We start from the raw sequence: 18,281 nt of genomic DNA on the forward strand, positions 1-18,281 counted from the left end.
AGCCCTTGGACTATCTGAAGCTCTGATCTGTTTAGTATTATTTTGTTCCTGCTCATTATTATTATTATTATTATCCGATTAAACCATTATTTTGAATCTGCTTTTGAGTCCTTACCTTCTGTACCCGACAGAACGCAACAGCCAGCTATGTATTCAGCGGATTCATCCCCTTTTCGTTCAGTGCTGGAGAGGCAATGGGGTCTTGTTGGGCCATCACCAAGAAGGCTTAGTTGCTACCCAGCAGACTCTCGAGACGTTGTCCGCACAGGTAGCTGATCTTACGACCCGATTGGAGCATTTCCAACTCTCTGAGTCTCTGCCAGCTCTGAGCGAGTTCATGAACCTTGCATCAACAACCCTCCTCCATTTGATGGTGAGCCTACCCTTTGCAGAGCCTTTATTATTCAATGCAAGGTTGTTTTTTGTCTTTAACCGACCACATACGCTTCACAGAGAGCTAGGGTGGCGTTTGTCATTTCACTCTTATCCGGTCGTGCCCGTGATTGGGGTGCGGCATGGTGGGCAGCCCAGTCCGGTGTTCAGCTTAACTTTGAGGACGTCAAGGAGGAAATGATAAAGGTGTTTGATTGCTCCGTGTTCTGTAAAGAAGCCTCCAGACGTCTAGCAGCTCTCCGGCAGGGTAACCGATCCGTAACGGACTACGCCATTAAGTTTCGCACTCTGGCGGCTACCAGTCAATGGAATCTCGAGGCACTCTCAGCACGTTTTCTCGAGGGGTTGGCCAATGACATTAAAGACAAGATTTATGCTTGTGATCCTCCGGGGCTGTTAGATGATCTCATAGCCCTGGCTATTCGGCTGGACGCCAGGATGGAGCTACGGCGCCGGGTTAAGACTGCTACCAGACCTCTACTCACATTTCCATTTCTCAAGTCCCCTGCGGCGGCTTCCACCGATGCCCCTGATTTCTCGGAGCCCATGCAGCTAGGCAGACTGCGCCTTCCGGCCAAGGAGAAGCTTCGCCAGTTAAATGAAGGACTGTGTCTCTATTGTGGCGGCCAAGGTCATCAGACTTCGGCTTGCCCGCTAAAAGCCAACGCTCGCCGGTAGTTAGGGAGGTCCTGGCGAGCGGTACTTCAGTCTCCCCCACCAGCTGCTCTCGGACTCTTCTTCCGGTGACACTCAGTTTTAGCGGCTCTTCTTTTAATGAGTCTGCGCTGTTGGACTCAGGGGCAGAGGGCAATTTTGTGGATGAAACCTGGGCCTGTAAAAGTGGTCTTCCCATTCGGCAGTTTCACCCACCCATCACTGTCCGTGCTCTGGATGGCAGAGTACTGCAGACCATAGACTCTCTCACCGCTCCCTTGAGTGTGGTCACATCAGGTAGCCATAGGGAGGAAATGGAGTTTTTCATTTAAGTCTCCTGAAGCACCCATAGTTTTTGGTCATCCCTGGCTCTCCCTCCATAATCCATCCATTAACTGGTCCACCGGCTCTTTGTCTGGATGGAGTTTATATTGACATGCCCATTGTCTTGTTTCTGCTTGTTCCCCCTCTCTTCCCTTCCTCCTTTTCAGGAGGAAAAGGTTGATCTGTCCCGGGTTCCTGTCAAATATCACGATTTGAGAGCTGTCTGCAGCAAGTCCCGGGCCTCTTCTCTTCCTCCACACCGACCCTATGACTGTGCCATAGATCTTCTCCCTGGCTCTTCTCCACCTCGCGGACGGCTTTTCTCCCTGTCAGCTCCTGAATAGGGGGCCATGGAGAAATACCTGAGCGAGTCTCTTGCAGCCGGTATCATTCGTCCCTCCTCATCTCCGGCCATTGCAGGGTTCTTTGTGAAGAAGGATAGTTCACTTCGCCCCTGCATTGACTATCGAGGTCTGAACGACATAACGGTTAAGAATCGGTATCCTTTACCGCTTATGTCTTCGGCCTTTGAACTCCTGCAGGGGGCGAAGTTCTTCACAAAGTTGGACCTTCGCAATGCTTGCCATCTAGTCCGGATAAGAGAGGGGGACGAAAGGAAGACGGCCTTTAACACTCCTACGGGGCATTTTGAGTATTTAGTTCTTCTCTTTGGGTTGTCTAATGCTCCGGCTGTCTTCCAAGCACTTGTTAACTATGTTCTTCGTGACATGATCGACAGGTTCGCCTTTGTGTATCTGGATGACATTCTTATATTTTCTTCTTCCCTCCAGATGCATGTCCATCATGTCAAACAAATGCTCCAACGGCTGCTTGAGAACCAGCTTCACGTCAAGGTTGAGAAATGCAAGTTCCATGCCCGGTCAGTTTCGTCCTTGGGTCACATCATCTCGGATGAGGGAGTTTGCATGGATCCTGCGAAGGTAAGGGCCGTCTCTGACTGGCCGACACCGGTCTCCCGCAAAAGGGTTCAACAGTTCCTGGGTTTCACCAAGTTTGATCGGCGATTCATCAGGAACTTCGGACAGGTGGTGGCTCCTCTCTCTGCATTGACCTCCACTAGGAACAGGTTTGAGTGGTCATCGGTGACTCAGGGGGCGTTTGATGAACTCAAGAACAGGTTTGTCACCGCACCTATTCTGGTCACCCAGGCCGTCGAAGCTGCGGTTCCCTCTGTCCAGGCCTTTATCCAACGCTGTCGGTGCACCTGGAAAAGGGCCAGGGAGCGAGGAACCCAAACTCTGATGATAAATAAATGGAGAAAAACCTCAGGAGAACCAGACTCGGCCGGGAGGACCTGTGGCCCGTTTAGTAGAAACTCTGAGTATATTAACCCTGAAATGAGTTCAGAATGTGAGGTTTGTCAAACCTGAGATATCGGAGTAACTCAAGCCAGTTTCTAAAAGAGAGGTCACTTATACTCAGAGTCAGTAACCATAGTAACTTACTCTGTGAACCTCAACTGGTCAGGAGCAGCTTTTATTTGGTAAAGCCAGAGTTTCTTTCCATCTCCGCAAGTGGTGTACCTCACTCATTCATTAATATAGTCATTCATGACACATGTTTCGATCACACAGAGACCATCTCACTGACTAATATGTCATATGTGCTTTAATAGAGGATTCAGTACATGAAGAGGCTGCATTCATTCATAGGGATGTACTTTGATTTCAGGAGAGCAATTTAAGGGAGAAAGCTCGACCCCCCCCCTTTAGTGGATTTAGTTATTCTAGGTATTATCAAAAGTCCTGAGTTTTGAGATCTTAGAGAGCGTGATGGGTTGTAGTGTGATAGAAGCTCTGTAAGGTAGGTAGGGTGATTAAAAGAACTTTAAAGTCAATACGATACTTGATAGGATACTCCACCCAAAAATGAAAATTCAGTCATGAATTACTGACCCTCTAGTTGTTCCAGACATGTATACATTTCTTTGTTCGGTTGATCACAGAGAAATTTCGAAATAATTTTTTGAAAAATTACAATGGCAGTCCCTCAACTATTTGATTTCCTACATTCCTCCAATATCTTGTTTTGTGTTCAACAGAACCAATAAATGACTAAAATGTTTTTCCTACTGTTAATGGCAGTCAATGGTCTTTTAGAACTGTTGGTTTATGCCAATTCTACTTATTAAGGTAAGGACCAGAGTGATTTGTCTGCCAAGGTCGAAGCCTTACCGTTTGAAAATGAGATTTTCAGAGATCTTTTCAGAGCGCTCCAGGCGATTTACCAATGGCTCTGATGTCTTTGTGGACATAAGATGAGATTTAATTAATTTGAGGTATATCTGATGGCCCCCTGCCACCCCATTTCTTTTGCACTTTTTCAAGGACACCAGCAGTGTTGTGTGTGCTTCATTTTGTGGCATTTAAGTCATACACTTAAAACACTTAAATATAGTAATAACGTTTTCTTCTGTCCTCCACACGGTGCCAACAAACACCAGGAGCAGTTCAGAAATGAGGCAACTGGATTTGATTTTATGTGTTCTCTTGGACATCAAAGGATTTTCATTCTTACAAGCCACGTAAAATGTGAGCCATGGCATGGGGACTTTTCATTACACTTAGTTTGTTAAAGCTGACTTGCTATTTTAGTACTGTAATGACACTCAATGAAGAAAGTAAATGTCGATGAATTTAACCTGGCACCATAAAGTAGCTTCATGCTAAAAATCTAGTAATCCCACATGAAATGTGCACTTGATGTTCTGCCTTCGTGAGGTCTACTCTACACAATAACTTGATCTGTTCTGCCCTCTTACAGAGTTTGTGCCAGTTTATTACTGATGCTGTTTATTACCCTATTGCATGATAAGCATGTTTCCATATCAAAATCAAAACCTTCAACTCTTATAGAATTCGTAGTTTTGATCTTAAGGTGTGTATACCTGAAAAGCGAACAGACATTAACACAAGGCCCTTACAATGTTTAGTGAAAACAACAACAACAAAATATTTTTATTCGTCATTTATTTGAACCATCTTTCAATAAATTTGATCAAATACTGAAAAGAAAGTATTTCTGCACACAAATAATTAACACGCTGGTTCAATGTAGTCTTATTTACAAATCTGAAAATCTCAATTCCAAAACAAAAATCAAATTGTCTTTAAAAGAGATCAACTCCTTTAAAAAGAGAGAAATAGTAAATGTTAAAAAAACCACAACACAGCCATGGTGGCAATTCTTTTAGTATCTGTGTGTGATTGAAAGCAGTAGAAAGGATATGAAACGGCAGTATGCATTTATAGACAGAGAACAGGAGAAAAGCTTTACCTCAGTGCTTCATATACCGTCAAACATCAAAAATAACTTTGTGCAAAGGTCTGCATTTCCAACAGGAGTTAAAATATCAGTGGTCTCTTCACTTTTCAAATGAAAGAAGATTTTAAAAGAAGGCTATTCCCATTTCCCAAATCAAGATAAACCATAGGGCCAACACTATAGCAGCCTACCGCAAAAACTAAATCAATACAACCAGAGTAACACATCTGCTTTGCGGAGGACATTAAATAACTATCTACTGGGCGAGGACGTCATTTCCTCTTGCCTTAAACGGAACACTACACACAAATACCGAAGACGCTCATAAAGGAGAGCGTATGGAAAGCTGCTTTATCGTTTCTTAGTAGGCCTATTTACATACAGGTGATCTGTGTAAAGGGATTTTTAGAGAGAACTCACAAAGAAGTGTTATGAGCCGTTGATAGCTGGCAGTGACTGGACCCCGTTTCCAACAAACACACCCTCACTGGTTTGATTTTTTTACTTCGTGGGGACTTTCCATACACAGAATGATATGGAACTGTATATTGTATCCCCTCACACAAACCTTTCTGCATGTTTACATTTTCAAATAAACATAATTTAGTTTGATTGAGAAATGGATACATGGAATGTTAAGACTTACCATCATTGTGGGGTAACAATGATAAACCTATAGAAAAGAAACACACTCCAAACAACAGTCGTATAAGATCAGTCATGGTTAAGTTGTATATATGGAAAGTACTGCTCACAGCCCCACAACAAGGAATTGAGAGTGTTTAAAGGGTCTTTAAAAGCATAAATTACTCAGATCTCCCCTTAGATTGTACCCACACAAGCTGTTGTTCATGTGTGTTTCTTCTAGGGATGCACCGATAGGATTGTTTTTGTCGGACACAGACACAGATTTGAACAAACAACTATCGTCTAATCCGGTATTGGTCAATTGCATAGTACTTTACAATACTAGCTAGTTTTTTCTGCATTAAATACATTTTACTGAACATGAATTGGATCCATTTAACATTTTAAGAGAGGCACAAGTTAAGATAAAGAAACAATACGACAACATGACACTAGTCAAAGGTGATTTTTGCTATCCACATATTTGATTAACAACATTAACTCATATTTGACTTAACATAGAACATTTCTTTAAAAAAACTTCGATAAAGATTTAATAATTTTGTTCTGAGAAAAAACGTTGGATTATTCCTCTATGCAGTTCATTAAGAAACCATCTGTATCGGCCTTTTTCATGCTATTGCCGATATGCCGATAGTGTTAAATGAATCCAATATCGGTGGCCGATACATCGGTGCATCCCTAGTTTCATCCCTAAAAGCGGTTACAGTTCATCCATGTAATGACACTACAGTATAAGCAAAGCGTGTAAACCCAAGTCTATTTGCTCAACTATATTCCAAATAAGAGACATTCAGCAACATGAACTGAACTTCTTCCACATGTGCATTAGCAGAATCCCGCACCACACACAAACTCATCAATGTTCCACCGTCCACTAATATTGTACATAGAACAATAACTAAAACAGGACATTTCACAGAAATAATAAAAAACTATATCTCAGAAAAAAGTGCAACTGAAGCTGCTGCGCAGTTCCTACTGCAACACTGTCAAATAACCACATGTCACTGTGTCTTTCGCAACGAGTGACATTATTTCTGACGCAAGCTTCCAAATCCCCCATTTCCACAGGAAAATCACTCTGTTTCACTCCTCGTCTGTGATCCGAGGTCTCACATTGGTTTGCTGTAGCCAAAGATTCCCACTGGAAAATGCTTGACGTGTGTCGGCCACTGAGCCGCTAGCTGGAAAAACTTCACGTCATGCCACTCCACACCATCAATGGACACTGCGGAGGAACAAAAACAACAGGATCAAACTGATATATAATGTCTTGTTTTGTGAAAATGTATCCAGTGCATCATTTATTATTACAACAACTGTTATAGATGAACGAATGTGGCAGAGACAGGTGTTTGTATCTCCCCGGTTACAAGTGCCACCTCAGGACAATGTCTTTAAAGCCTGGTGTTCCCTTGGTGGCTCTCGCACTTGGGACTTTCCAACAAATCACGCATCAAAACAATGCGTCTTTGTTTTGCAAATTCACAAGTTTTCACCTCTGTAGCGGGCGAGCACAAGTGTGCACTTCAGGTAGAGATTGCCACCCATATCCTGAACAACAATGCATTTACCTGATAGCAGAGACACTGTGCTAAATGAGGGTCTTGAGGGTTGTGCCTGAACTGGTTCTTGAAGCTTATGTTCCTCGCATAAGCTCCTCTCTTTGGCAAACCTCTCAGAGGAACAACCATCTTTTTCAGGGTCGGGGCTATGACCCACAGCCAGACCTCTAAACCTTCTTGTCTGACCCCTGGACAGGATCTGGCCTATAACCAGCAATGATGGACACCATCACACAGGCCAGAGCGTCCCCAAGGAGGCGTCTGTATGCCTTGGGGGAGATAAACATATGGAGAGCAGTGGTTTTCATTTCTGCTCTGACAGCAGCGAGACCACTCTGAATATGGTAAGTGTATGATAGAAATCTGAATTGCAGAGAAAGCTTGTGCTTGGTACGTTTTACATGTTTAAACCAAAGTTTCAAAGACCCCCATGTGGCAAAAAATAAAGTCTTAATGTTGTTCTGTGTCTTTGGTGTGTTCTAATGCATGTCAGTTCGTGGTATGATTTGACTAAGACCGCCCAAATGTAAAAGCATGTAAGGTGGGTGTACCTGTCAGTACAATTGAAGAAGAACCTGATGTTCCAAATATAGTAAGAGGCGTTAAATCTCTGTCACATGCTTCACACTGGCCAATCACAGCACACCTCGCTTTTCAGAGCGATGAGATTTGTAATAAATCTACATGTTTCAGAGAGGCAGAGCAATGAGGAGATACAAATTTTTTGTATTTAATTGAGAATTTATCATTAAAGACTGTAAAGTGTTTATGAAGAAAAGTCTTAGATCTTTGAGTTCAGTTTATGAAAAATGGGCCTTCCTAAATATCGGCTTATGCCATAGAAGAGCCTATATTGGTTGACCTCTAGCTCCAACCCTAAAGGCAAAAGTATAGTCAAGCCATCCGCGTGCCCCCCGTGTGCATGATGTAATGTTCATCATCAGGAGGGTCCGCGGTCGTCCGCACACCAGGCACCTGTCCCTCCTGCCACAACACTGAATTGACTGCTGGTTCTGGAATTCACATGTGTCTGTTTGACAGTGTTCGTTTACCCTTGAGCATGGTGTGCTGGTGCTTGGCGGTGCAGATGAGACGGCTGATGGCATCGATCACCTGACTTTTTGAATCCACATCCTTCTCTTTTGGCTTCTTGCTGAGGAAAATCACTGAGAGCAGAAAGAAGTCATAAGTGAGGAAGCAAAAATCGAACAACTCCCTGTAATGAATTCGTGTTACCTTTCTTGTTTTTCTCCTTCGTGACGACGGTCATGGCCATGCCAGGTGGAGGTATCGGCTCTCCACCGCTGGGGATTCTGGACACCTGCAGTGAGCGGAAGTTACTCTTTAGTGTGTTTCTCCTGTCCCCTTCTTTTTTCTTCTCTGATGCCTGAAGTGTCCAGTAGTCCACCTGAAGACCCATCACCTCACCGCCGCTGCCTGGAGAACTACACACATACACATGTTGTGCAGTATGCAGTAAATGCACATTAGGGTCCTAAAATACATCCTGCCACATTGCACCAGCAACAGCACGTGGATGAGGCGTTTTCGCAATGTAGTTTCTGTGAAAAGAAATGAGTTTGTCTGAGTGTTACCCTGCTCCAGAGACAGAGGGAGATGATGGAGGAGTGGAGGTCATGTCTTTCCCCGTCTGGGCAGGAGGTGAGGAGAGAACATTCACACCGCCCACCATTACATCATCAGAGTCCACTGCAGCAGAAAACACAGTCACCGCTCTCATCTGTGTCTGTGTGCTGTACTTCATCTCTCTCATCTGTATTTGTAAACATCAATCTTACCAGATGTAGATAAACTGTGCTCGACAATCCCCACTTTCACCAGCTGCAGAAAGACACATCAAACACACGCGCTTTTTACAATTTCATTGTTTCATTGTCGAAAAACAGCTTTACATACATGTACATTTACATACACGACAGAAAGAAAACTTGAGATATTTATGCTTCATTCTATGCACTCTCGACCTTCTACTCTTTATGCAGAATGTACACGATGAGCAGATTTTGCTTGAATGTGTAATGGCTAAATATGGCGTAGCTAGTACGAGTGGCTGCTGAACCTTTTTTGGTAACAGGATTGATGAACATTAGAGTTTGGAAGCCTGGAATGAGATCATTTAGTTTCATGCCGTGCTGTAAAAAGAGTCCAGATCTCACCTCAATTTAAAGGAATTGAATCCAGGAATTGCATTTAAACTGCAGGACATTAAACCTACATAAACACGTTCAACCTGGACTACATTCCCATAATGCTTTGCCCAAACTCATCATGCCTCATTAACATCAGCTGTGTCCCGTCTCGCCCTATATAAAGCCTGGTTAATAGCTTGTTTTCTGCTTAGGCCCTGTCCACACACACATGGGTATTTAATCGCAGTTTTATGCGGTTTGGCCGTTCGTCTCCATGCAAATGAAGAACCTGGTCATTTATTGAAAACAATTGAATTTTCTCTGTGTTTGCTGTCCTGGTTATAACTATACTATAATGTCTATGTTGAAGACGCATATACGTTGAATATGCTTAAGTGAATATGAACGTATTCTGCAGTATTTCTTCCTGAACAGAAAGAGTTTCTTACCCCAATGAAGGGCACAAACTTCTGACACGAGTCTTCATCAGGACTGTGAAAGAAAAAGATGACATCAGCACAGTTGTCATGTGGCACGTGTGATGTAAAACAGATGGTGTATGAGATGTATGAGGATATCATTCCTTCAGTGAGTTTGAGGACTCATGCTAGGACTGATGGGATTGCTTCTTACATCCCCACCTGTCAGGGGCAGTGTACGGCCACAGGACTCAATGTCATACGTACTCATAGTCAAAACTCTGTGAAAACCTGTCCAGACTGCGGACTATTGATAATACAGTCTGGTCTACATTGCATGTGTCTTTTGACCGACAGAATCTTGCATTAGCTGTGAAAGAATAACTGGTTTGATCCCACAGAACACACGTGGTAATAAAAAGTATATGCAGAATGCACTGTAAGTTGACTTATTGAACAAATGTTGAAGCAGTTTATTTCGTAAAAACAGTGGATAAGGGCCTGTGTATAAAGGTCACACATTACGTACTGTATGAATGAGCAACACACTTGATCAAACGTTTTTTACAAAAGTTTTACAACCGCTAGAAAGTGCTGGTCTGACCATACAAATATAAGTGGTAATAAACTGCTTGCATAAACATTGGATGGGGTATTTTTTAGGAGAAGAGATTTAGATGTACAGATGTGCTTGGCAGTGGCAGCTCCTGACCATACATTTAAGTAGGGTGGATTCTGGGTATTGTCAACTATAAGATTAATTTATGATACCAGGGCCATCACAATAGACCGCTGTACTGCCAATAATATTGGCTGATATGAATAACTTTGATTATTGATACGGTTTTGGTAACATTACACTCCTATGACTCCTATAGAGATATTATTTTGACTCACATATACCCCAAGACTATAGTTATTGTCAATACTTTTGGTTAGATTAATCATGTAGTGAAAATCTGTAATGATGTGATATTACTTTTCCATAAACATCTTTGTCTGACAACTTCGCAACAATAAGTTATACAGATTCAGTTATCAAGTCAAACCTGTTAAACAAAGACAAAGCTAATGTTATGTTATGTCAGATAAAGACACAGCAAGAGTGAATTATGAGAAGACACAGAGAGTAATTGACAGACTGACTGGTTTGCGTGTGAGGTTTACAACATACAGATAATATGAGTGTGTTTAACATTCACTTCACCCCAACACACACACACACAGTTCAATACCTGATGTAAAAATCAAAATATAAACTTCTCTTCCTTGAAGGCAAAAACAACAAAAAAAGAAGAAACAGTTACTGTTTCAATCTCAATGAAGAAATAATAAACAAATCAGATTTTGTGCTTTGACTAAGTGACATTAATGAAAATGGTAGCTGTAAATAACCCTGTTTTTCCAGGAATAGTGTAGTAAGTTATTAGTTAAAGAGAATAGAGTTCAAGAGTTGTTCAGAATAGAGGGGTCTAGTGAAGGCTTCTTGAGAAGTGGAGTGACAGTGGGTACTTTAAGAGAAGCATGAACGGAGCCAGTTGAAAGACACTTATTAACAAAAGACATCAGGCCTGGCCCAACAATGTCAAAGATTCATTTGAAGAATTTAGGATGTATGGTGTCATGAGGGCAAAAAGAGGATTGATATTACCAATGATGTCTTTGAAACAAGAAACAGGATGCAGAGAGAACGGAGAAGGTACAGTATAGAGAGAGTTTACTTTGGGTCTCAAATTTGAGATTTTATCGATGAAGTGTCTCGAGAAGCTTTCACACAGAGCATCAGAAGCACCAGCCAGAGTGTTTTCAGTAAGATTGCTAACAGAGTTAATAGTTGAAAAAAGCACTTTAGGAGTGGATTGGCATTTTAAATGGTATTAAGTCAGAAAAATAAGAAGCCTTTGCAGATTTAGCAGCAGACTGATAAGATGACAAAATATTTTTAAATAACTGAAATGAAATATGAGATTTGTTACAAACTATAAATTAAAATTTTGACCTTTTTAGTCAGGAAAACAGCTTTACTGAGGGTTATGATTGACCTCCTCATTACTAATGAGGAATAATTCTAGGGCTTGTGGCATCTTAGTTCCAATGGACTACTGTGCTGCATTAAATACCTTGTCACACTGTTCAGCTGAACAGACTGCACAGGTGGATTGAGTTTACATTGGTGAAAATCTCTCAGAACATTCACAGTTTGTCAATTGTGGTACTAATAGATTTTAGATTATCCCATTAAGACATGACATCCTCCAGGGGTCTGTACTGGGTCCCTTTTTTAGCATTTATATGTAGCCTCTTGCACATTATCCAGAAGGGTGGTCTGGGCTATCATTGCTATGACTTATACATGGGCCTAATATTACATCATCATTTTTCACTTTATGTGCATGTTTACTGGAAATAAAGTAAACTCATTTAACTTTAATCCAACAACCTCTAATAAACATGATCATGTTAAACTTCCAGTGGATGAGCTCACCTTCTGTTCAGCTGTGGAATTTGGGAGGGATCTTTGGAGCACAGTAGGGATGGCACAATTCTCAATATAATATTGAAACACTCACACAGCTCTGATCAACCTGCGGCGGGCCTCCCTTGGCTGAGGTTGTCTTGTGATAAAGGGACAATGAGGCTGAGGTGCACAACTGACGATGTGTAGCATTGATTTGGAACCATACAAAGGGCATTATCAGCAGCACCTCACCAAAGGCATATTTCAACCAGAATAATGGATGTAATGAAAGTGGGACCACAGCTCATGTGATATCTCTCTGATAATGTCAAGGAAAAGTAATTCAGAATTTCTAGATTAATTAATCCCCGAACACAGAGGATGTCTACCCGATAAACCCAGTGAAAACTCAGACCTGCTTTTCCTAATTTCATGTTCTTGAGTGCTCCCTCGGTCACGCATAAGGCGTGGGAAATGTCGTTTTGGGCAATTCAACTGTGCTGAATAGTGGGATTATAACATGTAGTCTTATTAAGCGAATCTGAACCGTTCAATTCAACCTCCACGGTTCAATGGGTATATGTGCATTTTATCCGGTTTTAAGTATAAAATTATTTTTGTGTGTTTTATTAATCTGTGAACTAGTTCTGTCCGTCTTTGTCTGTGTACCTGCGCACTGAGATGGATGAACGAAAAAAAGAAAATAGAAAAAAACCGAGGCTGCCTGCAACAATTTGGTGTTGAGTATATTGCTGACGAACAGATGCAGACTGGCCATCAGAAGCATCCGAACCTAGCGGCTTTATTGTGTGCCCATTGAACCAATGTGTTGAACTCATCCAGCACATGCAGGGAGTGCGTTTACAGTGCCGTGCTGTTGACTGGTAGTGTTTGCAGTATTCAGTGCAAACCGCCTGTTTTTCAGTTTACCATTACTGCAATCGCAAGTTTGCATTACATCATTTTAAATACGCATTGATGCACGATGACCAAAGAACTGCTGTGAGCTGCATGTGTTAATCTTTAATATATCTTTAATTTATATTATTAAAAACACCAGGAATTAGTACAAGTTGGATAAAATAAGTCAAGTAAATGAAAGAGAATTAACTTCTTACTCTTTCTGTCACACAAGCATAGAATAATGAAAATACTTTTAATGTGCCGAGCCATCAGAAACAAACCAAACCAAACCAAGGTACGCATTCAGTTTTTCCCTCAGGATTTTGAGAGACTTGTGGCACTGGTGACGTCACAAACTAATAAGCATATTTGAGATGTCATCAGACCATGTTTGCGTTTGGACTAGTGTTGGCACTCGATAAGGGCAACTTTTGACCACTTCTGTCCTGATTTCTTCAAGAAATGTCTGAAAAAGCATTCACATTTACCCAGCCAGTGCATTCAATGTACATATGAGCGTGACCGGAGATGACCTAAAGAACATACAGAGAGCAGCGGTTTTATTTCTGCTTTGACAGATGTGAGACAGCGCAGAAATGGAATGGTGAGAAAACATTCTGGCAAAGATTAAATCCTGTCTGGCTAGCGCGCTTCTCATAATGTTTACGCATGATATCCGTATGCGGAGAGTAGGCTCTCTCTTATGTCTGTTTATCAAACAACGCAAAAACAAAAGCCAAAACCAAGGTTCACAGAAAAAAGCTGAAGTCTAACTAAAGCAGCGCATGCAACACCGCGCCGCTAATCTCCTTTTACAACCACTCCCACTTGCCAAGGACAAAAATGTATACTGTAAATTGTTAAAATTTAAATACAATAAAAACAGCACTATATTGCCACCTATAAAGGTGCAACTGGTTAACTACTACCTTACATGCATAACAACCCGTGTTATAGTCATTTCAAAGTTCCATATATTTTGTGGCTCCAGACACATTTTATTTGGTGGGAGGGCCCAAAATGGCTCTTTTGGTCGCAAATGTTGCCGACCCTTTTACTAGATGATCTCAAATGACAACAAAACATTGACAGAATATTCATGCATGATAAAAATGTGTCCGCGACTGATGTCCTCATCCTCCATTGCATTTTAAAAGACTGTAAACACACATAGATGTTTGCATGCTGTGAAGCTTGGTTTGGTTTGAAGTAACACACCTCAGTACCTGTCAAATGGCTATCGGGTTTAAGTTTTTAAAGGGGTCATATGACACAGCTATAAAATATAATGGTCTGTTTAAGATGTCATTCAATGTGTCACGATTAAAGGTTCAATAAAGCTGTATTTTCCACACACCGTGCATGTTTGTATCTCCGCTTTGCTCCGCCTCTCTGAAACATGTAGATTTATTACAAATCTCATTGCTCTGAAAAGCGAGGTGTGCTGTGATTGGCCAGTTAACCAGTGTGTAGTGATTGGTCGAATACTGCAAGCGTGTTATGGATATGTAACGCCTCTTATTATATTTGGAACATCAGGTTCCTCTTCAATTGTACTGACAGGTACACCCACCTTACATGCGTTTACATTTGAGCGGTGTTAGTCAAATCATACCACGAACTGACGTACATTTGTGGGGGTGTGGTTACAAGAGACATTTCAGGCAGGTCTGTGTGTGCATTCGCTTTTAGAAAGAATACATCTTTTGTTCTGACACTAAAATTTTTGTAACTTATAACACCAAAGACAAATGACTAAATTTAAATCAAGTTAACTTTATTTATATAGCGCTTTTTACAATTTTCATTGTTACAAGGCAGCTGTACAAGAAACACATTGACTATATAAGATTATGCAAGTAAAAACAAATAAAGGTTAAAACACAGAAGACAGACACACACCCACACAAACGTGCACACAGAAAGACACAGAAAAACAGGTATCTTTATGGCGACCCAAGTACTTTTGGCATCATATTGTTTTTATCCATCCATGCTAATGACTGTATGTGATCGCATAACTAGTGGACGCATACACGTCTTCTTTCCTTCCTGACTTGTTTGATGTGAGTGGAGCATTGCGACACGTGCGCATCCTCATATTCCGTGTTCGCATGCACTCTCTCGTCCAATGAGCTCGTTGCAAGCCCTCGGCCTCTCGTATTTAACTGTCACTTGCATTTAAAATCGAAGAAGCGTTCGTAATACAGGAACACATTGTGGAGAAAGGGCATACAGCATTTAGACGGTCTTTAATGTACAAGGTATATACAGGAATCGTGGAGTTAAATTAAATTATTTTAACACCCTTTCAATAACTTGTAATAACTTACTAATTAAACATAATTCAGAAGTGTTCAGAAGACTTACCCAATTCAAACGTTTAGAAAGAGAAACAAGGCTACGCTAAACACCTTCTGACACACAGAGCAGTACTGTACACCTCATGGTTATTCCCAGAAACGACCCTCAGCCATGGTTCCAACTCTTTACCCCCCAACCATGTTGTTTGACAACCGGGTGTGAATGGATCTCCCATTCTTCGCCTGCTCAATGATTAAATTCAGGCAAACTTTATCATATGACCTCTTTGGACTGGAGATGCACACAAGTGAAAATTCTTGGCTGAAGCCAAATAAAAATGGAATACTTGACCAAATACCGAACATGGCTTTTCTTATTTCTTCTATTTATCAAGCCAAATGTTTCACTATTGCATAAACTGAATTGCTTTTCAATATAATACAATATAACTTCACATAAAATTGAGCAAAACAAGTCCCTGTTGAAAAAAACAGCATATGCTGGTTTGGTATGTTTTGATGCTGGTTTGCACTGGTTTTGTCATGATTCCGCCATCATGTCATGTTTATTCTTAGTCTTGCAGCGGAGTCATGGCATAGCCTTAGGTTTTGTGTGAGAAAGACATGGCTTTGTTTTGATTCTGACTTGCCATGTGCTTTCTCGTGTCTCGTCAGTGTTTCCCGCCCTTCTGTCTCGTTAACCTTCCCTGAGTGTTTCAGTACCCACACCTGCCCATTGTTATCTCCTTTGTTAGTTTTCCTATAAGATGCCCTCATGTCTATTGTCTTGTGCTCGTTCATTGTATGCTGTACCTGTACCTAAGTCTTGTCTTGCCTTGCCTTGCCTGTGTACCTGTTTCCTAGTTCCCTGGTTCCTGTTGGATTGTTTGTATGTTTCCTAGTTCCTTGTTTTTATTCCTGGTTGGTTATTTTTGCCCCCCTTGTGGAAAGTATTTGTTTTCAGTTTTAGTATTAAGTTTAGTTAGTGTTTTCCCATCGTGGATGTTTGTTTTGCCGTGTTTTATATTAAAGTCTTTGTTAATCCCTTCATCCCTGTGTCTGCCTGCACTTGGGTTCTTCCACCACGTTCCCCTCATCCACGTTCATGACAGGTTTAAGCTAGTCATGTGCTGGTTTAAGATGGTCCTTAGCTGGTCAAACCAGCATCAAAACATACCTAACCCAGCATATGCATTTCTTTCAACAGGGGTAGGCTAAATAAAAAAAATGAATAGCCTTCTTCTTGAATAGCTTATATTAGCCAATAACTGACTGCTGAAAGAATCTACTCTACAGCAAGTGTCCTTCAACATTATATGATTTCAAGAAAAAAAAAACATCCATGCAAGCAATTCTGAATGACAACCAGTTCACGTCTCTCCTCCAAACTCCGCCCACAAAAGCTGACTGTCACTGTTCTCTCAGGTGGACTCGTGGCCAGGATGCACAGAACGTACTTTGACCAGTTGTTTAGTTCAGGGAACTGTGTGCACGCGACCACTGTATGATGTCAAAGGATGTTGCGAGCGGCTTCTGTTGTCAGACCACCCACTCCAGTCTAAAGTACACAAGTTACCGACCCTTTCATTCAGAAATTTACTCCGGCGCGGCACTTTCGTCTTTCTCTGACATTTATATATGCTACACACACTGCCGACATGTTTGTGGCATTAATAAAGCGTGCGCCCCTCTCTACTTTTTAAGACCCGGCGGACACCCTGATGTAGATGGACTGTACTGTGATTTTGTATTTATAACTCAGGATTTTAGCGTGGCATCCCGTTGTAAAATACAGTATAACGTGACGATAGAAAAGTAGAAGAAAAACAGATAAGTGCAAACACTAACACGACGACGTCATAAGTATGCTAATTAGTTTGTGACATCACCAGCACCACAAGTCTGTCAAAGTCCTATGGGAAACACTGAACACGTATTCGCGCCATATGACCCCTTTTATATTTCTCTAGTATTGGTAATTGGTAATGTTTTGACGTTTCCTTTGTTTCCTTTGAAATTATTCTTCATTACGGTCTTATTATGTATGAATACAAAATTGCTTAAGCATCACAGCTTCTCTTTTTTTGGGGGAAAAGTGTGACTCTCGCGTGTTCTTGAGGTGTTTCATTAATGTAGTGATGACATGAGCTTTTGACATAAAAGAGATCTTGGTATCAGTAAACATACTGCAAGTTAAAACAAAGCTGATAACGTCCTCTTCAACGATTGTGCAATTGTGCGTTGCATCACAGAAATCAAAGGACCATCTGGGTATGCAGGTGAACATAAACCCGGGGGGATTAGGGACCCGCATTGCAAGCAGACGGACGGGACGCTGTTCAAATATTTTTGCTTATGAGCCCGGGGCTGACTTGCTATGCCACTGCATATGAATATATATACTGTACACAGGCATGTGTCGATAATTGTGCTAATGATTATTTTTGCTCTTAAATGGGAAACTCACAAATTGTTGAACTATCGTAATAGTTTTGAATGTATTTTGGGCAAAAAACGTATCTACTCAGAAAAATGTAAAACTCATGTCATGACCCCTTTAAGATGCATCAGAAATACAGTTGATTGTATCTCCAGCAGAAGATAAACAAACATTCAAAAGTTGATATCACAAGAATATTGTTAATGTACAGTATATATAATAGTATACATCTATTATTTTCATACCCACAAAACAAGATTTTACCTTTTCTGTTTATAGGTGAGCATAGCTTCAGATATGGGAAACTGATGGGAGAGATTTGCTCCAGCCAGATACTGTGACACACGTCCGGCCACATCTATATTATCTGAAGATCACAGATCATACACAGTGAATATGATCAAACCACATTACAAAACATAAAACCCACACAATCTCATCATTTCTTTCTATATAAAGCGATAGTTCACACTGTCATCATTTACTCTCCATTGAGTTGTTCTAAATTTGTATAAATATATTTTTCAGAATGCTTCTAACCAGACAGATCTCAACCCCCATTGACTCCCATAGAAGGAAAAAATTTAAATGGCAGTCAAAAGTGCCCAGAACTGTTTCCCGTCCTACATTCTTCACAATATCTTCTTTTGTGTTCAACAGAACAACACAAATGATAACGTAATTCCCCTTCAGTCGGTCTCTTGACGTTGTGAGAGACTGACTGGGGTTTGATCTT

The 18,281-nt window shown here is 41.2% G+C and overlaps 1 protein-coding gene across 4 annotated transcripts in view; it reads right to left on the minus strand.

Moving 5' to 3' along the window:
* Nucleotides 1–4,334: 4,334 nt before the first annotated feature.
* LOC306903201 (phosphofurin acidic cluster sorting protein 2) overlaps nt 4,335–18,281 on the minus strand; it is a 40,615-nt gene continuing 26,668 nt past the window's right edge. For 2 of the 4 annotated variants that reach the window (XM_079472199.1, XM_079472198.1), the window contains exons 18-25: nt 17,810–17,912; nt 10,677–10,709; nt 9,472–9,514; nt 8,672–8,714; nt 8,468–8,582; nt 8,109–8,317; nt 7,925–8,038; nt 4,355–6,535 (exon numbers count right to left, since the gene is read on the minus strand). In XM_079472199.1, the coding sequence (XP_079328325.1) occupies nt 6,420–6,535; nt 7,925–8,038; nt 8,109–8,317; nt 8,468–8,582; nt 8,672–8,714; nt 9,472–9,514; nt 10,677–10,709; nt 17,810–17,912 (776 nt within the window). In that variant the 3' untranslated portion in view covers nt 4,355–6,419. Of the gene's footprint in view, nt 6,536–7,924; nt 8,039–8,108; nt 8,318–8,467; nt 8,583–8,671; nt 8,715–9,471; nt 9,515–10,676; nt 10,710–17,809; nt 17,913–18,281 lie in introns of all 4 variants that reach the window. The other 2 variants (XM_079472201.1, XM_079472200.1) reach the window with 1 other exon arrangement.

The sequence above is a fragment of the Barbatula barbatula genome (genome assembly GCF_947034865.1).
Source record: "Barbatula barbatula genome assembly, chromosome: 13".
Lineage (NCBI taxonomy): Eukaryota > Metazoa > Chordata > Actinopteri > Cypriniformes > Nemacheilidae > Barbatula > Barbatula barbatula.